The sequence below is a fragment of the Clupea harengus genome, chromosome 17 (genome assembly GCF_900700415.2).
Source record: "Clupea harengus chromosome 17, Ch_v2.0.2, whole genome shotgun sequence".
NCBI classification, from domain to species: Eukaryota; Metazoa; Chordata; class Actinopteri; order Clupeiformes; family Clupeidae; genus Clupea; species Clupea harengus.
Window position 1 is genome coordinate 22,082,550 of NC_045168.1, and position 19,197 is coordinate 22,101,746.

At 44.3% G+C, this 19,197-nt stretch overlaps 2 protein-coding genes across 5 annotated transcripts; one reads left to right on the forward strand and one right to left on the reverse strand.

Annotated features, from left to right (window-relative positions):
• Nucleotides 1-163: 163 nt before the first annotated feature.
• On the reverse strand, nucleotides 164-10,084 carry smpx (small muscle protein X-linked). 3 transcript variants are annotated; one of them, XM_012820200.2, is made up of 5 exons: nucleotides 9,974-10,084; nucleotides 5,784-5,846; nucleotides 3,401-3,487; nucleotides 2,318-2,463; nucleotides 164-1,450 (listed from the first exon to the last, which is right to left on the reverse strand). In XM_012820200.2, exons 2-4 carry the CDS (start codon nucleotides 5,820-5,822, stop codon nucleotides 2,326-2,328), a joined length of 264 nt encoding a protein of 87 aa, XP_012675654.1. In that variant the 5' UTR covers nucleotides 5,823-5,846; nucleotides 9,974-10,084; the 3' UTR covers nucleotides 164-1,450; nucleotides 2,318-2,325. The 3 variants fall into 3 exon arrangements, with proteins under 3 accessions (XP_012675654.1, XP_031439991.1, XP_031439992.1); XM_031584131.2 differs by lacking the exon at nucleotides 9,974-10,084 and adding an exon at nucleotides 9,718-9,891; XM_031584132.2 differs by lacking the exon at nucleotides 9,974-10,084 and adding an exon at nucleotides 9,026-9,236 and having other exon boundaries at nucleotides 2,318-2,451.
• Nucleotides 10,085-11,902: 1,818 nt separating this feature from the next.
• On the forward strand, nucleotides 11,903-18,531 carry mbtps2 (membrane-bound transcription factor peptidase, site 2). Of its 2 annotated transcripts, none has more exons than XM_012820198.3 (11): nucleotides 11,903-12,311; nucleotides 12,632-12,780; nucleotides 13,211-13,349; nucleotides 14,048-14,151; nucleotides 14,445-14,572; nucleotides 14,729-14,847; nucleotides 15,380-15,560; nucleotides 15,825-15,919; nucleotides 16,149-16,365; nucleotides 16,753-16,828; nucleotides 17,173-18,531. In XM_012820198.3, the coding sequence occupies exons 1-11, from the start codon at nucleotides 12,237-12,239 to the stop codon at nucleotides 17,393-17,395; spliced, it is 1,506 nt and encodes a 501-aa protein (XP_012675652.1). In that variant the 5' UTR covers nucleotides 11,903-12,236; the 3' UTR covers nucleotides 17,396-18,531. The 2 variants fall into 2 exon arrangements, with proteins under 2 accessions (XP_012675652.1, XP_012675651.1); XM_012820197.3 differs by having other exon boundaries at nucleotides 11,909-12,311; nucleotides 15,825-15,952.
• The last annotated feature ends 666 nt before the right edge of the window (nucleotides 18,532-19,197 follow it).

Below are 19,197 nucleotides of genomic sequence, written 5' to 3' on the forward strand. Positions count from 1 at the left end.
GCGCCATGTTTAGTCTCCGCACTCGCACTGCCAAAGCGGCCCTCTTCACCCTTTTTAAACTCCAGCAGCAAAACTGCCATCCAAGACTGCTCCCTTGGCTGCCATCTTTGGTCAACTTTACAGGCTCTAGTAAATCTCAGAAAAAACGCAGGCCACTGCAGTCTGGGGGTGCCTCTGTGTGTCTGATCACAGAGATGACTTTATTTCAGATAAGGACACTTTCACCTGTTGTTCAATCCTGTCTGTTTAAAAAGCATTTTTGAATGAACGGGATTACAGTTCTAGACCATTAAGGGCAGCACTTCAGTTGTGTAAAGCTCTTGAAACGGCTGGGATATGTGTACAGTACTACAGTACTGTTCTTCTTCAAGAACCATATATAGCTGGGACTGTGTCCATTTATTTCGTTTTTTCTTTTTTTCAAGACTATGACGCTTTCAACTCCTGTGTGTGAATGATCAATCATAATTTAGCATACTGGTGGCTACTTTGCTGTGACGATCCAAGGCTTCACGGAACAGAATCTGAAACTAAATGGACTAAACAGAAATCACGTGGAATGCAGTATAAAGCAACTGAAAAATAAATAAAGTAAACACAAAAAATGTCCATCTGTTTTTTTCTGAGTCACATTCATCGAAGGTGAGTTTGTTGACTACAATAATGTCAGCTTTAAAATACACATACAGTAGATTGTCAGACTTGACAGTAGATTATCAGAGTGAATACAGTATAGTCAGTCGTCAAAGAAACGCAAACAAACACGCACACAGCACTTCAGTAACTGACAGCCCTAATACATGATCCTCACGTACGCGAGCACAACAAAATACAGCACTTTTAAAGGTACATTTCCCACAAGGCCCATGTGTGGCATTCAGGAACAACAGATTGCAAAGGCGTAACAGAAAGCCAAGAAAAATATGTTGAAACAGAGACCATGTTTGTAACAGAGAGACACACAGGGTTGTGTGTGTGTGTGTGTGTGTGTGTGTGTGTGTGTGTGTGTGTGTGTGTGTGTGTGTGTGTGTGTGTGTGTGTGTGTGTGCGTGCGTGCTATCAACAGCTTGCTCCTCACCCCCCCACCCCCCGTCAGTCTTTTAGAGTGAAGGATCTGCTCGCTACTCCCTCCCCTTCCTTATCAGCATTGGATGTCTACCGCAGTCCCGTTGACGTTCACGTGTTGGGTTGCAGTTGGTTTTTTTCTCACAGGTTGACGCAGGTACATTTTTTGGACTCCCCTGTGATGTCTCTTCTGAAGACCTTCGTTGCTATCGTCAAATGTTCTGCCAAGACACTACTGTCCGTTTGTAGTTTTTTTTTTATTTGTGTTTGAACTTGGGAGATACAGTAGCTGAGCAGGAAGGGGCTGTCTGTCTGGGTCTGGGTCTGGGTCCAAGAGAGTAGCTGAGTCCATGTGTTTCTTCAGAGCAGGGGAGCAGGGGGTGATCTGGAGAACACAACATGAAATAGAGAGGGAGAAAGAGAGAAAGAGAGAGAGCTGACTTTGAGACATTTGTGAGTGGCGCAGTGTGTGACCACATCATGACCTTTATATCAAACTCAGGTCCATGCTGGAGGAGGACAAAAGGCATTGTTCTCCGATCTGGCACCCACTCCTGCCTTTTACACTTTCTCACTCTTAGCTGATTCACACACACACACACACACACACACACACAAACATATATTTTACTGTATCTCACTGGTGAGGTGGCATCTGAAAGCTGTGGTCGTAATGCCACTCTTTCAGTCCAGATGGACTGACGGGGTCACAGACTGTGTGTGTGTGTGTGTGTGTATGTGTGTGTGTTTGTGTTTGTGTGTTGGTTTATGATTCGGGCGAGACATGCTGAGCCAGTCACACCACAGACGGACGCTCACTGCCCAGCCCTGTCACTACTGTATAAATAGAACCTGATTCACTCTCATACCCCTTCACATGCTACACACAAACACACACACACTCTTGCAGATGCAGGCGAATACTTAACCACATTTTTTATACACTTTGATTGCAACACTGACACCATGTGGTCATATGTGATACTACAACAAGGAGAAGCTCTGAAGGTTCCTTCAACAACAGTTTTTCCATCTTTATATGTCTCTCTTTCTTTCTTTATGTGTGTATTAGTAGGAAAGAGAGAGTCATATGTTCTGACCGTAGCCTCTAGTCTTGTGACCTATCTGAATGTGTTCTTCACTATGTGTACAAGATGTATTACTGTGTGTGTGTGTGTGTGTGTGTGTGTGTGTGTGTGTGTGTGTGTGTGTGTGTGTGTGTGTGTATGTGTGTTAATGTCATGTGACTGACCCTTGCGTCTAGTCCTTAGTGACCCATCTGAGTTCACTCTTGACGTTCTGGATCTCTGAGAGGTTGACGGCGGGGCCAGGGAGTTTGACCGCACCCGGCAGTGGCTTCTTCTCCTCAGGACTGCTCTGGGACACCTGAGGGGGCACCTTCATCAACACACACACACACACACACACACACACACACACACACACACACACACACACACACACACACACACACACACACACATGTCAATTATCATTACCAGACCAGACTAGAGAGAGAGGGAGACATGTCACGTGTGTCATCATCTGTATCATGTGTGTCATCAATTATCAATTCATCATCGTATCATTCCTGTCCATCTGCCATCACATGTCTGTGTGTGTGTGAGTGTGTGTGTCTGTGTCTGAGGTTGAGTGAAAGACTGATGTTTGAGAGTGTGCATGTCTGTAATGCACTGAATGGCCCAGAAAATGTGTGTCTATGTATGTGTATGTGTGCGTTTCTTTTTAAACTGTGCTTCAAAAGGTGCGAGTGCAGTAAATATGGTGTCTTGTGTATACGGGAGAAGCATGGACAGATTAAGAAACCATGGGCCCCTGGGCCTGGACATGTAAAAGGCCCCTTCCCCTTCACACAGATTTGAGTTTGTGAAAAGGGGGACACTTCGTTGCGGGGGGAGAGGGCGGGGCAGTGTATAGCATGCCGACCACGCCCCCTCCCCCGTGACGAAGTTTTCCCATATTTTTCATATTTTTAACATGCAAATGACCCCGCCCCCTTCCCCGTGACAAAGTTTTCCCATATTTTTCATATTTTTAACATGCAAATGACCCCGCCCCCTTCCCCGTGACGAAGTTTTCCCATATTTTTCACATGCAAATTACCCCGCCCCCTCCCCCGCAACAAAGTTTTTTCGGGTAAAAGAGGACGTCTGGTCACCCCAGCGACTTCACGCAAAGGATCTGGCTTAGGGCCCCCCTGAGCTCATGGGCCCCTGGGCCTGGGCCCAATAGGCCCGTTCGGTAATCCATCCCTGGGGAGAAGAGATGTTTACTTTATTGTCTATGTGTGTGTGTGTGTGTACATTTGTCTAACCTCCTCTGGCTCTGCTGTGTCCTCTCTCCTCTTCATAGGATGTCCCGCCCCCGGACGCAGACCGCCCATCGGGATATTGAGGTTGGCCTTTAACAGACAAGGAGAGGAGCCAATGAGAAGCCCACACTGACCGACACTGCCTCACTGCTAGATACAGCCACATGAATGAAGGACCTCTGAGGGATCTGAGCATGTCAGAGTCTGAAAGCTTCCTCCCTCCCTTCACACCCTTAGAAAAAATAGCCTTCTTTAAGAGTTCTTTATGAAATGAAAGCTTTCATACAGAACCATCTCTATATGAAGAACCTTCCAATGGTTCACCAGTAAAAATTGTTCTTTAGGGCAAAAAGGGTTCTTGGCAACTACAAGTGCTATGATGCTACTGATACCCAAAGTTGCCTCTAAATGGTTCTGGGTGAAAATGGTTTTCCATGTGGGACGTTTAAGACAAGTCAAATAACCTTTGTGGGTTCCAGTACATGGTCCCCAACCACTCAGAACCAAAGCCTGGGATGATGTAAATCCAAACAAGAGTCTGGTAATCCACAATTCACAAGGGCATGATAGGAAAAAAAAACTTAATCATTAACTTATTAAGTACATTTATGTTTCAGTTCATCTCCTTGGGTGACATCCAAGATATCCTGGTGTATACTGTTTGGGAACCCTGATTTCTTTCTGAAGTTCTGTTACACATTCTACCACTTAGTCCAGGTGATGCTGATCATCACAATGGCTTAAAACACAATGCACAATACACCATCCACTCCCGCAGCCCTCTCTGATGGACCAATGCAGTGGAGACCAACGTAACACATGCCCATAAAACTCATCTCTCCAGGCGCTCGCCACTAATGACAACAGCTTCTCTGTCATAGCAAGTTCCCATTGTATCGGTATGAAAATCAGGAGGTTGGCCACTCAAATAATGCCCTGATAGCCGGGATAGACATCTCTGTGTTCTTCCAGCTCCACAAATTGGTAATCATACAACGATTACAGGAGAGTATCTCGGTCTTAATACACCCATTGAGGAGGCATCTGCGACAGTAAATATTGTCTTAACTGGAGAAGAACTGTAGATAAAGCCATTAAGGAATTGGCTGCTGCTGCTGCTGCCTATTGCATCTTCAGTTATGTAACTTTAAACCAGTATCTTTTTAGTGTAACAAGTGTATATTGCTTAAAGTATTTACATCTTGCATTCTTGGTTTCTTCTCCCTTTATTCCCCTCTCCTTTTTCTTTTTTTTGTTTCTCTCTCAAGAACCTGTTTTTTAATTCTCTCAGCCTCTCTTAAAGTGACGGTCTATTCTTCTCCTTTTCTGTTTATCAGTATCTCGCCTCCAGCCCCCCCCCTCTCTCTCTCTCTTTCTCTCTCTCCCTCCCTCCCTCCCTCTCTCTCTCTAGTCTGGTCTGGTATCTGTCTGAAGCAGCTGCAGGTTTAAATCCATAAGAGCAGCAGGATCTCCACAGCAAAGGGTTTTTAATACCCTCCACTCTCGTGACAATGTGTTCCTTATCTGGTGTGCATGCACAGTCTTCCTACCCTTCCTCTCTCTCTCTCTCTCTCTCTCTCTCTCTTTTTGTACAAGCCTGTGCTCTCTTTGATGGATCCACCTACGGTCTATTCAAAATATGTCTATAGTCCCTGTCCCACGGTGGTGTTGTATTTTTTTTTCTATAAATACTTATACTATATGGAGAGTTTATACTACTACTGAGAGAGGGAAAAAAGTGTCTATTTTTGGCTGCGTGTCAGGTGTTTGTACGTGAGCTAATTGTATACGTTTCTGCTGCACTATGGTGAACTGGTATATTCTCTGATCACACACTTGCTTGTGCTGCTTCTACCAACAGTTCTGCACAATCCCCCCCCCCCCCCCCCCCCCCGACCCCTGACCCCGACCACCGTATATTTAATTGTTCATTTCCCTTCACCTCTCCTCAATGTCATGAGCAGGTGACTGGCAATAACCTACCCGAGCTCAACGGAGACGTTCAAAGGCCTATTTTTATACACATTACATTTATCAAAACCTTTTGCTATGGGGAGGATCCCCTGAGGAAAGTGAAGCACTGAAAATGACAGCAGCATTCTGTGAGTGTGTTATGTACTGTACATTGAAGAGCCTGATGTGAATTGTGAAACACTACTGTAATGCCGTGTGCATTTAAAATGTGTGTTTTTTACAGATAGTATTCAGTGTTAAAAGGGAAATAACTCGCTTTTCTGAATAAACAAGTTTATGTTGAACAGTCTTAATCTCTGGCATGATCTGAATAAATAAACAAACAGATAGTATTCTCGTCCTCGTGTAAATGAACAGATGCGACTGTATAAAGAGGTAAGAAGGAGGACATGAAAAACAACCACACACTCACCTGCAAGGCTTTAACGTTGGATGATGGCTGCTTGGACATTTTTTCACAGAAAAGTCCAGAATCCTGCAGCAAACACACAGGAAAGGCACTTGGAGCATTGAACAGCCAGATGGATGTGTGTGTGTGTGAGTGTGTGTGCGGGGAGGGGGGGGGTGCAAGTGTGTGTGTGTGTGTGTGTGTGTGTGTGTGTGTGTGTGTGTGTGTGTGTGTGTCTGTCAGGGAAAAGTTGGGCCATTGTCCCTCTGTGGCTTTCAGGAGCAGCGTATAGTCTTTCGGTTGCTTAGCGACTCCTGCCGTGAGGGGCAGGCTGTAACCCTCTCACCTGAATCATTCATGGGGCTTGAGAGAGTGAGAACCATATCTCTCTCTCCCTCTCTCTCTCTCTCTCTCTCTCTCTCTCTCTCTCTCTCTCTCTCACTCTCTTTCATTTTTCTCTTTCTATCTCATTGTTTCTCTCCCTTTCGTCCTGTCTGTTGCTCTCTCCCCCTCTCTCTCATCCTCTCACTATATCTGCCTCTCTCCCCCTTTTCTCTCATTCTTTGTCTTCTTCTACACACACACAAACACTGGCACGTGAACACACACACACACACACACACACACACACACACACTCAGACAGACACGGTACAGTTCAACTGGTGCTAGTAGTATACCACAAAGATATGTATGGACTTGTATTCTTGTCCACAAAGGTTTTATTCATTATATGCAAATATATAAGGCTTAATAAAATAGTATGAATGAACACTTTCAGGTTTAGTGCAGGGATGAATAAAAAAAAGCATCTTTATAAGTGCAAGCCTCTTTATAAGTGATAGGGAGAGAACCATGTTGAATTCTCTCTCTCGATTACAGGGTCACTATGAAGCTGTGTGGAAACCTACGTCAGGTCTGTTTCAGAGTGACTTTCCAGCTCTAGTCACGGTAGGATAGGCTGTGTAGGCGTGTGATAGGCATCAAATATACAGGGGAATAGTTCCGCAAAATTAGGCACTTTAAATTTCACAAGCAAAATATCTATGGACACTGATAATTTGGGTTCTATGTGTTTTGAACACCGCTTTCTCTTTCTGTCTTTGTTTGCATGCTTTCTCTGTGGTGACCTGACATCGTCCAGTTTTTCCAGTACTGATAAGGCATTCGACAGCAGGTATTTTCATAACAAATATCCCAGCATGTTTTTGAATAGTGTTAATTGCATAAGCGGAGCATCCTGCTCAGACTTTGTTGTCGGTGAGTCAGTATTCTTCTGCTGCCAGCCGCTGATGTGAATCACTTGGACTTTTCAAAGTCACCTTGGCCTCTCTGACCTGTGGCTGCATCACAGCACGTGGCACGGCCAAATTAACACAAATGAGCTCACACTCATTACATAAGATATTTATCACTAAAGCCTGGGTGGCATGTCTTCTCCGAACACTATACACTCTCTATCCTTTTCTACTGGACTTATTTTGTTTATCTTCTACACGTCTGTGTAAGTGCTGTCAGTACATTTCAGATCTTTACTGAACCTTGTAGTTTACTTTTAGCGTGTTTATCCCTTCAGACTTTACATTCTTTGTTTCCATCTCATTCTTGTTTTAATCTCGTTTGATTTAGATCTTTATCTGTAGTAAGTGGTTATGCAGCGTAGATGGGAGAGAGAGACGGGTTGGACTGGAGAGGGATATTGGTGGCAGACTCTTTCAAGGACCATAGCTACTGTCGCTAGGGTTGGCTGTTTACAGTATCAACAGCGGGGCTTTAGTGGATAAAGTGAAGAGCAGATCCCAAGAGCTGAGGGTTATATTTACTCCTATGGACTGTTACAGCTGTCCTCCACTTACTGATGGACACCCAAACATCTTTTCAAACACCCACACTCAGAACATACTAAAGCTGCAGCTCACACAATGGATTACACATGCTTTCACACACTAACTCACACACACACACACACACACACACACACACACGGTAAAAATATGTGCACGTGTGGATATACAGACTCACCAATGGATGCAACACTCAACTACAAACACACTCACAAGGATGTAAAATGCCTGGACATGCCTATGATTGACCCACTTGATCACTCTGACCTCTCATACAGTATTCCAACACCCACCCACTCCCTCCTCATGCCTTTCACTCAAATATTTAGCACCCCACACACAACAACCACCCACGCCCACACCCACGCCAAAACCGCTACCTTAAATATCTCATGCAAATCTCATGCTAAAAGGTGTACTCATCAAAGGGACCCGAACTGGTTTGTCACAATGACACCTGTGTGTGGTGTTCCAGCGTGCCTAATGGCAAGTTCATGAACAGTGACACCATCAGTGCACATTATGTAAAGCAGACCCTCCTGCATGGCTGCACTGGGCAGGTTCCTTGTGGCTCGGTCGGTTGTCTGTGTGTGTTGTGTGCAATTCACAATTCAGATTGGCATGACAATTCAGATCACTGGACATGAGCCCACTATTCCAAGCCGCTGAAAGTTTGTAATCAGTGAGACAGCTGCAGGCTCCCCTTTTTCCAATGGTTACTTAGTCACCCAGTGATAAACCTCAGCCCTGATCAGGACTTCTGATATATATTTGTCAGGACTATAAAGACAATGATAGTCTGGTTATTTTCACTGACAGAGAGGATATCACACCTTGGCTTTATGAGACCCCAGTCACCAAAATCAGTCAACAAAATATTATACTTTAAATGATGTTAAGAGAGTATCATAAGAAACATGTAAACATCTCTAAACTACCTTCATTCTTATCATGACAAACTCTTTCCCTCCTCACCCAACATTGAACTTTGCAGGCCAAACTCCTGCTATAAGATTTCGGGGTCCCAGTAAGTCATCTCAGTTGAGCGTTGTTATTAGTTTCAAAGTGTCTAACATTTTAGACAAATTATATATACTAGCTTTTCTACACTAAGCCCAGCGAAAGGCAAAAGCATAACATTAGGGAATGTACCTCAAAGATACACTATTTCTGATTGGGTAGTCAGAACGGATTAAACTAGCTAAACATGCTGATTTGACATTACACACTGAGAATAATAGCCACAGTTATACACATCCTCTTAAGTTGAACACACGCACTCACCATCCACACTGACTCACACGCACAAGCACGTGCATATACAGACACATATTACACATAGAGTATATATGCACTCACACACAAACACACACACACACACACACACACACACACACACACACACACATTTGTGTCCTCTTACCTGATGTAGTAGAACACAGAGGTTTCTCTTGATAAGACAGGACAGGTGCTGAAGTCTCTAGCTGCCTTTACACCCCTCTGTCTCTCTCTCTTTGGACCTGACCGGACTAGACCAGTGTGATACTACTCCACTGGTCTGTGAACTCTCTCTCTCTTTCCCTCTTTCTCTCTCTCCCCTCTCACCACCCCACAGAATGGCTGAGGGATTCCTCCCATATCTGGGATTTGTTCTCACTATAAATAGCAGTGCGATGCACAGAGAGGACCTGCTTTCTCTCCACATCAACCACAGACACTTAAGATACACACACTCACTCTCTCTCTCACACACACACACACACACCCACACGCGCACACACACACACACACACACACACACACACACACACACACACACACACACACACACCAAATATCTCATTCACATGTCACACAGGCATCCTGAGCTCACACACATACATAGCCTATACACAAATTTGCTGTGAGTAAAACCTCATTCAGCTGACTCATTCAAAAATAACTTCAGACTTTCAGAACATGTATCTATCACTCTGTGCCCACTCCAAACACAATAACATGAACAATGTCTTCTCTGCACTGGCATATCTATCTTCACCATAGGAGCTGGAGAACAAATCATCACCGAATACCTCATACAAGGGTACAACATAAACATAAGCTTTGAGTTCATACCTCTTCGAGTTCGTATATCTTTACCTCCTGTAAGACATGTGAAAGTGCTACGCAATGCTGTGCTAAAATGCAAGGCAAAAAGATAGAAGATGACAGAGTAAGTAGTAGCTCCCCCCTGGCCTGGTTTCGCCTGGTGCCTGTAGAATGAGGAGCCCGAGCAGCACACACACCTACACTCTATCCCCATCTAAAGGGGACAGTCAAACCTGTCGCACACAACAACTTAGCAAGGTGCACCGTGTCTCAAGGTCCTTACCTCCTCAGAACTGCTTGTAAGGCTCAGGGGCGAACCACGCCCTGCCTGGTCTCTCTCAGGTCCTCTCCTCCTCTTTCAGTTCCTCCTGTGAAGGAATCGCAGTGTGATTCCTTATTAAGATCCTGACCTAATTTATGCCCCGGCAGGCAGGACTCAGGGAGCCTCCTGATTGGTCTGCCGTTTGACATGACAACCCCATCCCTTGTGGAAACGATTCTGCCAGTTTTGATGTTTTCAGAACTCATAACTAGGCTGATATGGTCAGATGCCAGTGCCAGCTTCACTATGTAATATACAGTAAGCAGGGCATGCTATCACTAGGACACCGCATCACATATCACCAGTACAGTCTCTCAGGTGTTCTCCAATGATTTAATATAGTGGATTCCCCAACAACACTGCCAGAACACACCATATTCATTCAGATAAAGTTGATGAATTCTAAAGACAAACTTGAAGAGAACTCCTGCCACGGAAATTGCAAATATTGAGAAAGAAACTTTGGCTGCCCTATGACACACTGAGATGTTCTGCCACTCACCTCTTCCAAATAAATTGGCTGGGTATGTTGGCTTCCTGAAGGCTCTTGGTATACCCAACGGCAGGCCAACTTTGCTTTCGACAAGAGGACATCAACTGACCCAGCACCAGATACACCGACTGACCCGGCATCCAGGTAGCATGGCTATGCAAATTCCCACCTCTTTGCAATGCTTTCCAAAGGAAGACAGCTCACTTCCTCATTTGGCTGCCAATCAATGGCTTAAGTGTGCCACAACACCCGCCCACCCACATGACATGTAACTAAGCTATTTGTCTCACAAATGCATTAGCTGCATGCTCATTTAAAACAACAAACAAAAGTAATTGTCATGCAATACAATATGTGACAGTGCTTCAGGTCATTATCCACTCCAGTACCAGGGTGTCTGTCTAATAACAACTGACTGGAATGGGTCTGGCCCAGACTTCTTCCGGAGGTAGGCCTACTGTCAGATGGAGGCACTGTCATTATGTATCATAGGTCTGCTTAGCAGACTGAACTGTGGGGCCTCTCTCTTTGAATCAAAGGGGCACTCCTCTAATCGCTACATCTCTGTGACAGAGTGACATAATTGCGGCTTATCAAAACTACCCTTCACGCAGATAATAAATCTTGTAAAACATCAGCTAGCCCTCGGGGAGACTGAGCTTCCATTGCAAAAGAACAGTCTCCAGTCTAGCCAGTATGGAAAATGACTCTTCAGATTGTATCACAGAGACAATCCTGCAAGTTGCTCCTGATCATTGTGAGGTTTTATTTCTGATGATGGCAGATTTGCCGACAGTAAATGTTGACTTCATGATTCATGATCATTGACCTTTTATGTCATAACATTTTTATTTCTTTGCACTCATGAGCTTAAGTAAGGAATAAGGTTCATCACCAAACACGTATGTAATGTTTGTCTCCTTTGATCAAGAGATGAATAATAGATTAGGCTACATGGTCAAGCAATATCCAGTGCAGGAAACTAATATTTTCAACTGATGCATAGGCTGAATAACAGTGTGTTAGTGGTTGGAAATATAACATACCACAGCAAACGTGTATCCAAATCCAATTTTAAAACATTTATAGGCCTACATATATGTTGTATTTTACATCCTAAATTAATTGTTAATCTTGTTCATACAGTAATTGATATTGTGAACATCTATAGAAAATTTACTTTTTTATTTTGTTGATGAAATCAAAATACCAACATAAAAACAGAGGTTGGAACATTTGCTTTCACAATTCTATTCCTAAATGCAACGAAGCATAACCGTTGTAAACAGTCAAATCCTGTGGGCTACTTGTACATTCTGGTGCAGCGATTACGTCCGGGTTGTTTTTATTATTCCGGAAGTATGGCGTAGAGCATGATAGTAGATTATCCTGCAAAAACTGACAAGAGATCAGCTTCAAATCATTGTTGACACTGAACTGGAATGAAACAGCTGATCGTAGAGCAGTTGTTTAAATCAAATTCGCTGCAGTTTGGCGCATTGAAATGACGTCACGTGTATACACCGAGCTCCAGCAATAGCCAGCTAAACACATTACCCTGCCTCACTCGCCCTGCAACTGTAGCAGGGATTCTGTGCCAGTGCATGGATACTGTATGAATTTGCTTTTGTGTATGCAACGTTACTGTTGCTAAATGTTACCTTGGACGGTCTTTTCATTCATTTATTGTAACCCAAGCCATTCCGCAAGTGTAGCGCGAACCGTGTCGCAATGATACCCATCCCGATTGTAGTATGTGTGATGGGAGGATGGTGTGCCATTTACCTAACTGACACTCTTATAAAGGTAGGCTTTCGAACAACGAATGTCGTGAGGTAGCTCTCTAAAATGTTTTATTTTTTGACAATCTGAAATTCACAGGCACCTCATCTCTAAATCTCGGCGACGCATGTGTGTCTCAGCCACTGTTTTATTGTCACCTCTGCGTTGACAAGCAAGTCAATAGCATATCAACCAACATCTGTAATTAAACGCAGGATTTAGCCAACTTAGTTTGGTAGACAACACACGTCTAATTGTCAAACTGAGTTTGACAACACTGCTGTTGTGGAAATTACATTAGCCGATGATCTCGGTGTGTTTAAACTGTACACTTTTTCTCCTAGACGTCTACATCTGTGAAGCACAGATATGAGACTTGGCTGTCGTCCAATGGACTCACTCTGTCCCCTTTCCACGTTCGATGGCAAACAGGTCTCTTCAACCGCCTGTTCGCCAGATGTGCTAGTCTTAACCCCCACTTCCTTCATGTATGGTCAGTACAATTTTTAAGATCTCAGTTTTGGTTTTTATCTACTTTTATCTTTTGTCTCCCTCTTCCGTCTTGCCTCTTATCTCATTAGTTGAATGGTAATTATCAGGACACTGCTGGTCTTTTCTAAAAAAAGCCCCTCTATTCCACCTTCCTCTCTGTCATGTCTGTATGACTGATCTGATCTGTATGATATCAAAGTATGACTTTAAATGAACACATTTCTATGTGTGGATTTCTGGGTTGCTTAAATGTTTGTTGTGGTATCTAGAACAGTGTTCTCAGAAACTTGATTAGCAGTAGCTTCCCGTGGATCTCAAACCTGATTCTCTGAAATGAAAAGACATTTTACATCAGAAATCAAACCGCAATTTTGTAATCAATGAAAAGTCTGAGAAGATTGATAAATGTGTGCCTAATGTCTCGTCTACAGGTTCAGTATGGGTATGGTGTTTGGGGTGGTGGCTATGTTCGGCTCTGTGATCTTGCTCTCACAGACGCTGCACCAGACCCTGAAGCAGATGACCTCAGAAGCTCCAGAAGGTTCTCACGAGCAGGTGCTGCAGGTGGTGGTAAGTGTCAGATTTCAAAGACCACCATCCAAAAAAAAAAAATCCCAAACTAGTCTGAATAATATTCCCAACGTTATGGATTTCAGTGGCATGATTCCTGATTAATACATTTGACGGTGCTGATCTTTGCATCATACTGGCTCGATCTATGTAATAAATATGATAACACTTTACTTCACCATAGCCTTTCACTTATGTACACAATACTGTTGTAATAGTGTATATGATATGGAGTGTTACCAGAAGTGTTCTCAGAGATGTACATTTGCCACAATAATAATAATAATAATAATACTTTTATTTAAAAGTGCCTTTTAAAGACACCCAGGGTCACTTGACACATACCACAAAAAATACAAATACAATTTATAAACAACAGAAAAAATGTTACAGTAAATATGCCAGTGTGTGAGTTTTTTGGCACAGTAGCAATGAATGCTCAGTAGAGCAACATGAGACTTGCTGAGGTGGATAGTAAGCTAGTGTTTTGATGGCATGATAAGCAATTGGGAAACACTCTACCATGACTATGCAGGAAGAGAGATAAGATGAGGATTGTAAAGGAAATACATGTAGTGGAAGTGGGAGAGCTGGTGGTTTTAGTAGTGGGGAAACAAATGTGGGGTTTCCCTTTTCTTCTCTCCTCTCTCATGTTTCTTTTTCCACCGGTCTTCTTTTTGCCGTGATGTCACGACCAGGTTCCCGGGGTGAACTTGCCTGTGAGTCAGCTGGCGTACTTCTTCAGTGCCATCTTGGTCAGTGGAGTCATACATGAGTTTGGCCATGGGGTGGCAGCACTGAGGTGAGCGCGCCAACAGAACTGCACACAAGGAGCATGCAGCATTGACATGAACCAGTGAAACTTATGAGAAATCTGTTTCATACATCTATTCAGCATATGCCTCATAGAATGCGCTAATTTATATATCTGTCGTTGAAATGTGTACAGTCAACTGAGTTTAATTGTGTTTGTATTTTTGTTTGAAAATAATGTCTCATTCCACTATGACCAGAGATTTTAGAGTCCGTACATAATTTAAATAACCATGCAATCATCAGTGCATAACCCCATGATGACCCATTTCCTCCTTACAGGGAACAGGTGCGGTTGAATGGCTTTGGGATCTTTGTGTTTGTAGTGTACCCCGGGGCCTTTGTGGATCTCTTCACCACACACCTGAACCTCATCTCTCCTATTCAGCAGCTTCGCATATTCTGTGCAGGTGAGAGACACACACACACACACACACACACCGTTTTTTGTTTGTTGTTCTGCGTTAGTGACTAGTCATCATCTTAGTTATTTTAAAAGGTTGTGTTAATATTCTTTGAGATAATAAATGCACTGTGTGTGTGTGTGTGTGTGTCCTTCCCTGTAGGAGTATGGCACAACTTCATACTGTGTGTGGCTGCGCTGTGCTTCCTGCTGCTCCTACCTCTAATGCTGTTTCCTTTGTACTATACTGGGGCAGGGGCCTTAGTCACAGAGGTCGTGGAAGTGAGTGTTATTCTGCTACACTGGGGCGGGTGAAGTTGCAGCTGCATAGTGTTTATAAACATGCCCATCAAGGCTACAACAGCCTTGTGAGATAGGAGTTGTGTTTTTACTGCTCGGATTCTAATAACACATAGTTCGACCTCATCCACATGTCAAGGTCATTAAGAAAAACATGTCATATATACTGTTTACATGTTTGCATAAAGAGAAACCATGAATCTAAGTGACATGAGGTAGATGTTTGAAGCTGCATTCTCTTTGGACTAGCACACAACACTACTTTTCCTAAGGTACATAAATGCAAGACCGGCAGTGATGTTTGGATTGTAGCATGCCATGAATTGTTCCATCAACAACAAGCCGTTGGTTTGTTGTTGATGACACAAATTGCCTGCTTAGCATGATCAGTTGTGTCATTATGCACAGTGTGACGTGGGTCATTTAAGTTAAATGCTTCCTGTACACATAAAGAAGGACACTGTTGTAGAGCAAAGTCCATAGAATCATCTTCTCTCTCTGGGTACCCCTCCAGGGCTCCCCCAGTAGCGGGCCACGGGGGCTGTTTGTGGGGAACCTGGTGACCAGTCTGGAGGACTGTGCGGTGCACGGTGTGGAGGACTGGAACTGGTGCATCCGGCAGCTCTCCCAGCAGCCGCAGACCGGCTACTGCGCCGGGACCAAAAACCTGCAGATCAGCTGGGCCGCCGGACGAGGTACCTGCCCTGGGGGCTGCACTCACGGGCCATGAGGTCATGATGTTTAGGTTCAATCCACAGGAAGCGCAAGGACAAATTAATTCTGTATCATTGTGTTGTTCATTTTGTAATACCAGCAATGCATCTGATTGGAGACAGATCATGTAGAGCTTTTGTGTTGCTGTAGTGTTTTGAAGGTACAACTTTCCAGCTGTAAAACATCTTCATGTTTGTTGTCTACCCCATGCAACACTTCCCCTTCCTTGTTCTGCTGCTCTGTAGCTTACAAGCGTCTGGACGGGACAATGGAATGCTGCAGCAACAACAGCCTGACAGACCTTTGCTTCTCTTACCACAACAACCAGGATGGCAAGATGGTAGACGGTCATACAGTACATACAGACGCAGAGGTTGAGACACACACACACACACACACACACACACACACACACACACACACACACACACACACACACACACACACACACACACACACACACACACACACACACACACACACAATGTGTATGTCAGACTTGTCTGTAGAGCCATGTAGACCTACACTAAGCCCGACTCTCCCCCCATCCCATCCCCACTCCACTGCAGTACGCCTGTTTACCTGCGCGGAAGACCATGGAGTCCAGTCGCACCTGCAGGACCAACGCGGACTGCCAGCAGCCGCAGCCGAAGCAGCAGGATGGCGCAGGGCCCAGCCTGTGTATGGTGCCCTCGCTGGAGAACCAGACACGCCTGATCCGCGTGCGCCACCCTCCCCACCAGGACATGCTCTTCGTCGGGTACCCCTCCCACCTCCAGTACTCAGGTGAGCCCCACCTGGTGGTCTGGGTTCATTAAGGACATCTTTTCAAATTGATTTCCATTTTACACTGATTTACACTTTCTGTTCCTGAGTACATTCCTTAATGGTGGTTTATTAGACGTACTCCACCCAATATGTAGGCCCCATAACCACGGTCAGCCTTGAGTTTAGTACACAAATGCATCTGGCCCGAATCAGATATAAAATAGGTCTTCAGATGATTGTTATTTGGTTTTGATTAATCAATTGAATTGGCGAGATCAGTACTGCTTGTGTTTGTGGATGACAGTGTTTTAGTAGTGCTGTGTTATCTGCTCAGTGTCTCCCACATTTGGATCATCTCCCGCAGTTACGCTAAGTTCTCTGCTTCTATTTCCTCCTCTCCTTCAGTGAGTCTTACAAACTTCGTGCCTCGACTCAGCTTCCTCCACCTGGACTTGCCAGTGTTGCTGGAAACCTTTTGCAAGTATCCTTTGAGTTTGCACCTTTTGAAATGTATTTGTAGAACATTTACTTGTATTTTTTTGCAACATATTTTGACTTGGCCTTCATTCCTGCATGAACTGAATTTACAGAATATGAGCCACATACTGTACCTGCATGAAGTAATGCAATGCATACTGCAAACAATAAACATAACAATGGGGTTCACAATGCCAGCTGCCAATGCCGTAAGGTTGTGAAGAAGTTAATGGCCTGTTTCAGTCAACTCACACATTCATTAAGGAACATGAAGATGAACATGTAGCTTGGATTGTGTATCGAGTGTCGTGTAGCGAAACTATGACCCTTGACCCAAACCGCTTTGAGATACCTGGTGTCGTTGTCTGGAGCCCTGGCAGTGGTGAACGCCGTGCCCTGCTTCGCCCTGGACGGCCAGTGGATGCTGACGTCCTTCCTGGAGGCCTCGCTGGGCACGCTGCTGCCGGAGAGGAGCAGCCGGGAGATGCTGGGCTTCTGCATCCTGCTGGGGGGCAGTGCCCTGCTGGCATCCAACGTGGCGCTAGGACTGTGGATGGTCACGGCACGATAGCACACACACGTAGACACACTCACACCCAAAGACACACAGACAGACAGACAGACACACACACACACACACACATACACACACACACAGATGGGGCAGGAGGACATTGTGGGATCCTTCTCTGATCATCAGTTTAGAGCCCCCTTTCTGACTCAACAATCAGATCAAAGTGGTAATTAACTCAGACTCGGAGACCCTTGAAGGGGATATAAAAACTACAATTCCCATTATCCTCTACCCTTGTATAAGAAAGCAACACAAAGCAACACAGTCAGTTACACTGTGATGTAGTGTGTAATGTCCCTCTCTCAGAAGATGGCCAGACATTGAAGATGACTGATTCTTTAATGGGATTGATTGCCCATACAACCTTGGTGCGATGGCCTTAGGAAGATTGAGTGCACCCTTGTTCCAAAAAAAATGTCTGAAAAAATGTCTGCTACTGTTTGAAAAAGCACAAAGGGACACCACCAACCAAGGACATTGTTAAAGTTGTTTAAGTCGTACATAATATCCCATGCATAAAAACAGAGTGTATGACATGTTATGATGTCCTTGCTATGCACACATTGAAACCACACCACCTGGGGATCTATTCCAGTTAGTTGCAATGTTTGTCTTTGTACACCAGTGTCCCTATTTCCACTCTTATGAACTCTGTGTGTGTGTGTGTGAGGGGGTTATATCCCACTTTCACTTCCCATATCCACTGGAGGGGGTTCATGTTAATTCCTCAAACGAAAAGCGGTTTGCTGAACCTCAGGAGGGGTCGTGCCTGTTGTAGGAGCGGATTGGTTGGGAGACACACTGAAAACATCGCAGAAATCATTGTTTTTAAAAAGTGAAATAACACCCCCTGTAGACTTCCCATCCGATTTAGAACCTGCTTTTGTGTAAATAAAGAATGTATTTGAAGGAGTGGGATGAGGAGGACTACTGGAGACTCTTAAATACTGAAATGCTAAAATATTCTTTTTATTTAATGTAAGCGGTTTGTATGTTTTGGTGATAAATATGCCCTATTATTACTTTTATAGGTTGAACGTATTATTGCATACCACTAGAGGGCACTCTTACAGTGGAATCTGGAAGTTGTTATGATTGGCCTTGATAAAATAAAAAAAACATCGAAATCCCTAGTTACAGGCTTGTGCCAGATCTGTCAGTCAGAGTCACAACATCGAACCAGAACAGGCTACTTCCACTAGCAGAAACAGTTTGCTGGTTAGCGCGATCAGCGGCGAGAGATGCAGTAATTTTAGAAGGCCGAGCTCTGCTATCCGTGCCATGCTCACACATGAGTAAACTCGGTCTCATTTGGAAGGGAATTAAGACTCTGTGACACTTCCATTTCAGCTTCGGCTTCATGTTCCACTTGCCGTCCCCCGAGCACCGAGCATCCGTGCTGCTTGGCCCTGACGTGACGTCCTGTGGGAACACAGAGCACTGAGCATCCGTGCTGCATGGCTCTGACGTGACGTCCTGTGGGAACACAGAGCCTGTCAGGTTGCTAATGGTATCTGAGTGTTCCTTCTGGCCTGTCCTAGTAATTCTAATAGCAGTGATGGGAACAAGTTGTTTTCATTTGCCTCTGTGAGGGAGCATCACGTGTCTAGTGAGATCCAGCACTGGTGTGTGTGTATGATGAGTACAGTTAAACGATAGACTATCCTCAAACTGCCTACGGTGCTATATTTAGTGTGACCTAGTGAGCCTTTTACCAAAATATTTCCAGTCAATGTTCTGTGGATTTGTTTCCAGATTATTCTTCCAGTAAATAACTACCGTGATTTATTCAATGCCCT

Excerpts from the sequence above, each read along its gene's own strand:
- smpx (XM_012820200.2), bottom strand. The coding sequence starts at position 5,822 with ATGTCCAAGCAGCCATCATCCAACGTTAAAGCCTTGCAG. Across the intron at positions 3,488-5,783 it reads CCAACGTTAAAGCCTTGCAG|GCCAACCTCAATATCCCGAT; the intron begins GTGAGTGTGTGG and ends TGTCTGTTAAAG. Across the intron at positions 2,464-3,400 it reads ACACAGCAGAGCCAGAGGAG|GTGCCCCCTCAGGTGTCCCA; the intron begins GTTAGACAAATG and ends GTGTTGATGAAG.
- mbtps2 (XM_012820197.3), top strand. The coding sequence starts at position 12,237 with ATGATACCCATCCCGATTGTAGTATGTGTGATGGGAGGATGGTGTGCC. Across the intron at positions 14,152-14,444 it reads CATGGGGTGGCAGCACTGAG|GGAACAGGTGCGGTTGAATG; the intron begins GTGAGCGCGCCA and ends TCCTCCTTACAG. Across the intron at positions 15,953-16,148 it reads CAGTACATACAGACGCAGAG|TACGCCTGTTTACCTGCGCG; the intron begins GTTGAGACACAC and ends ACTCCACTGCAG.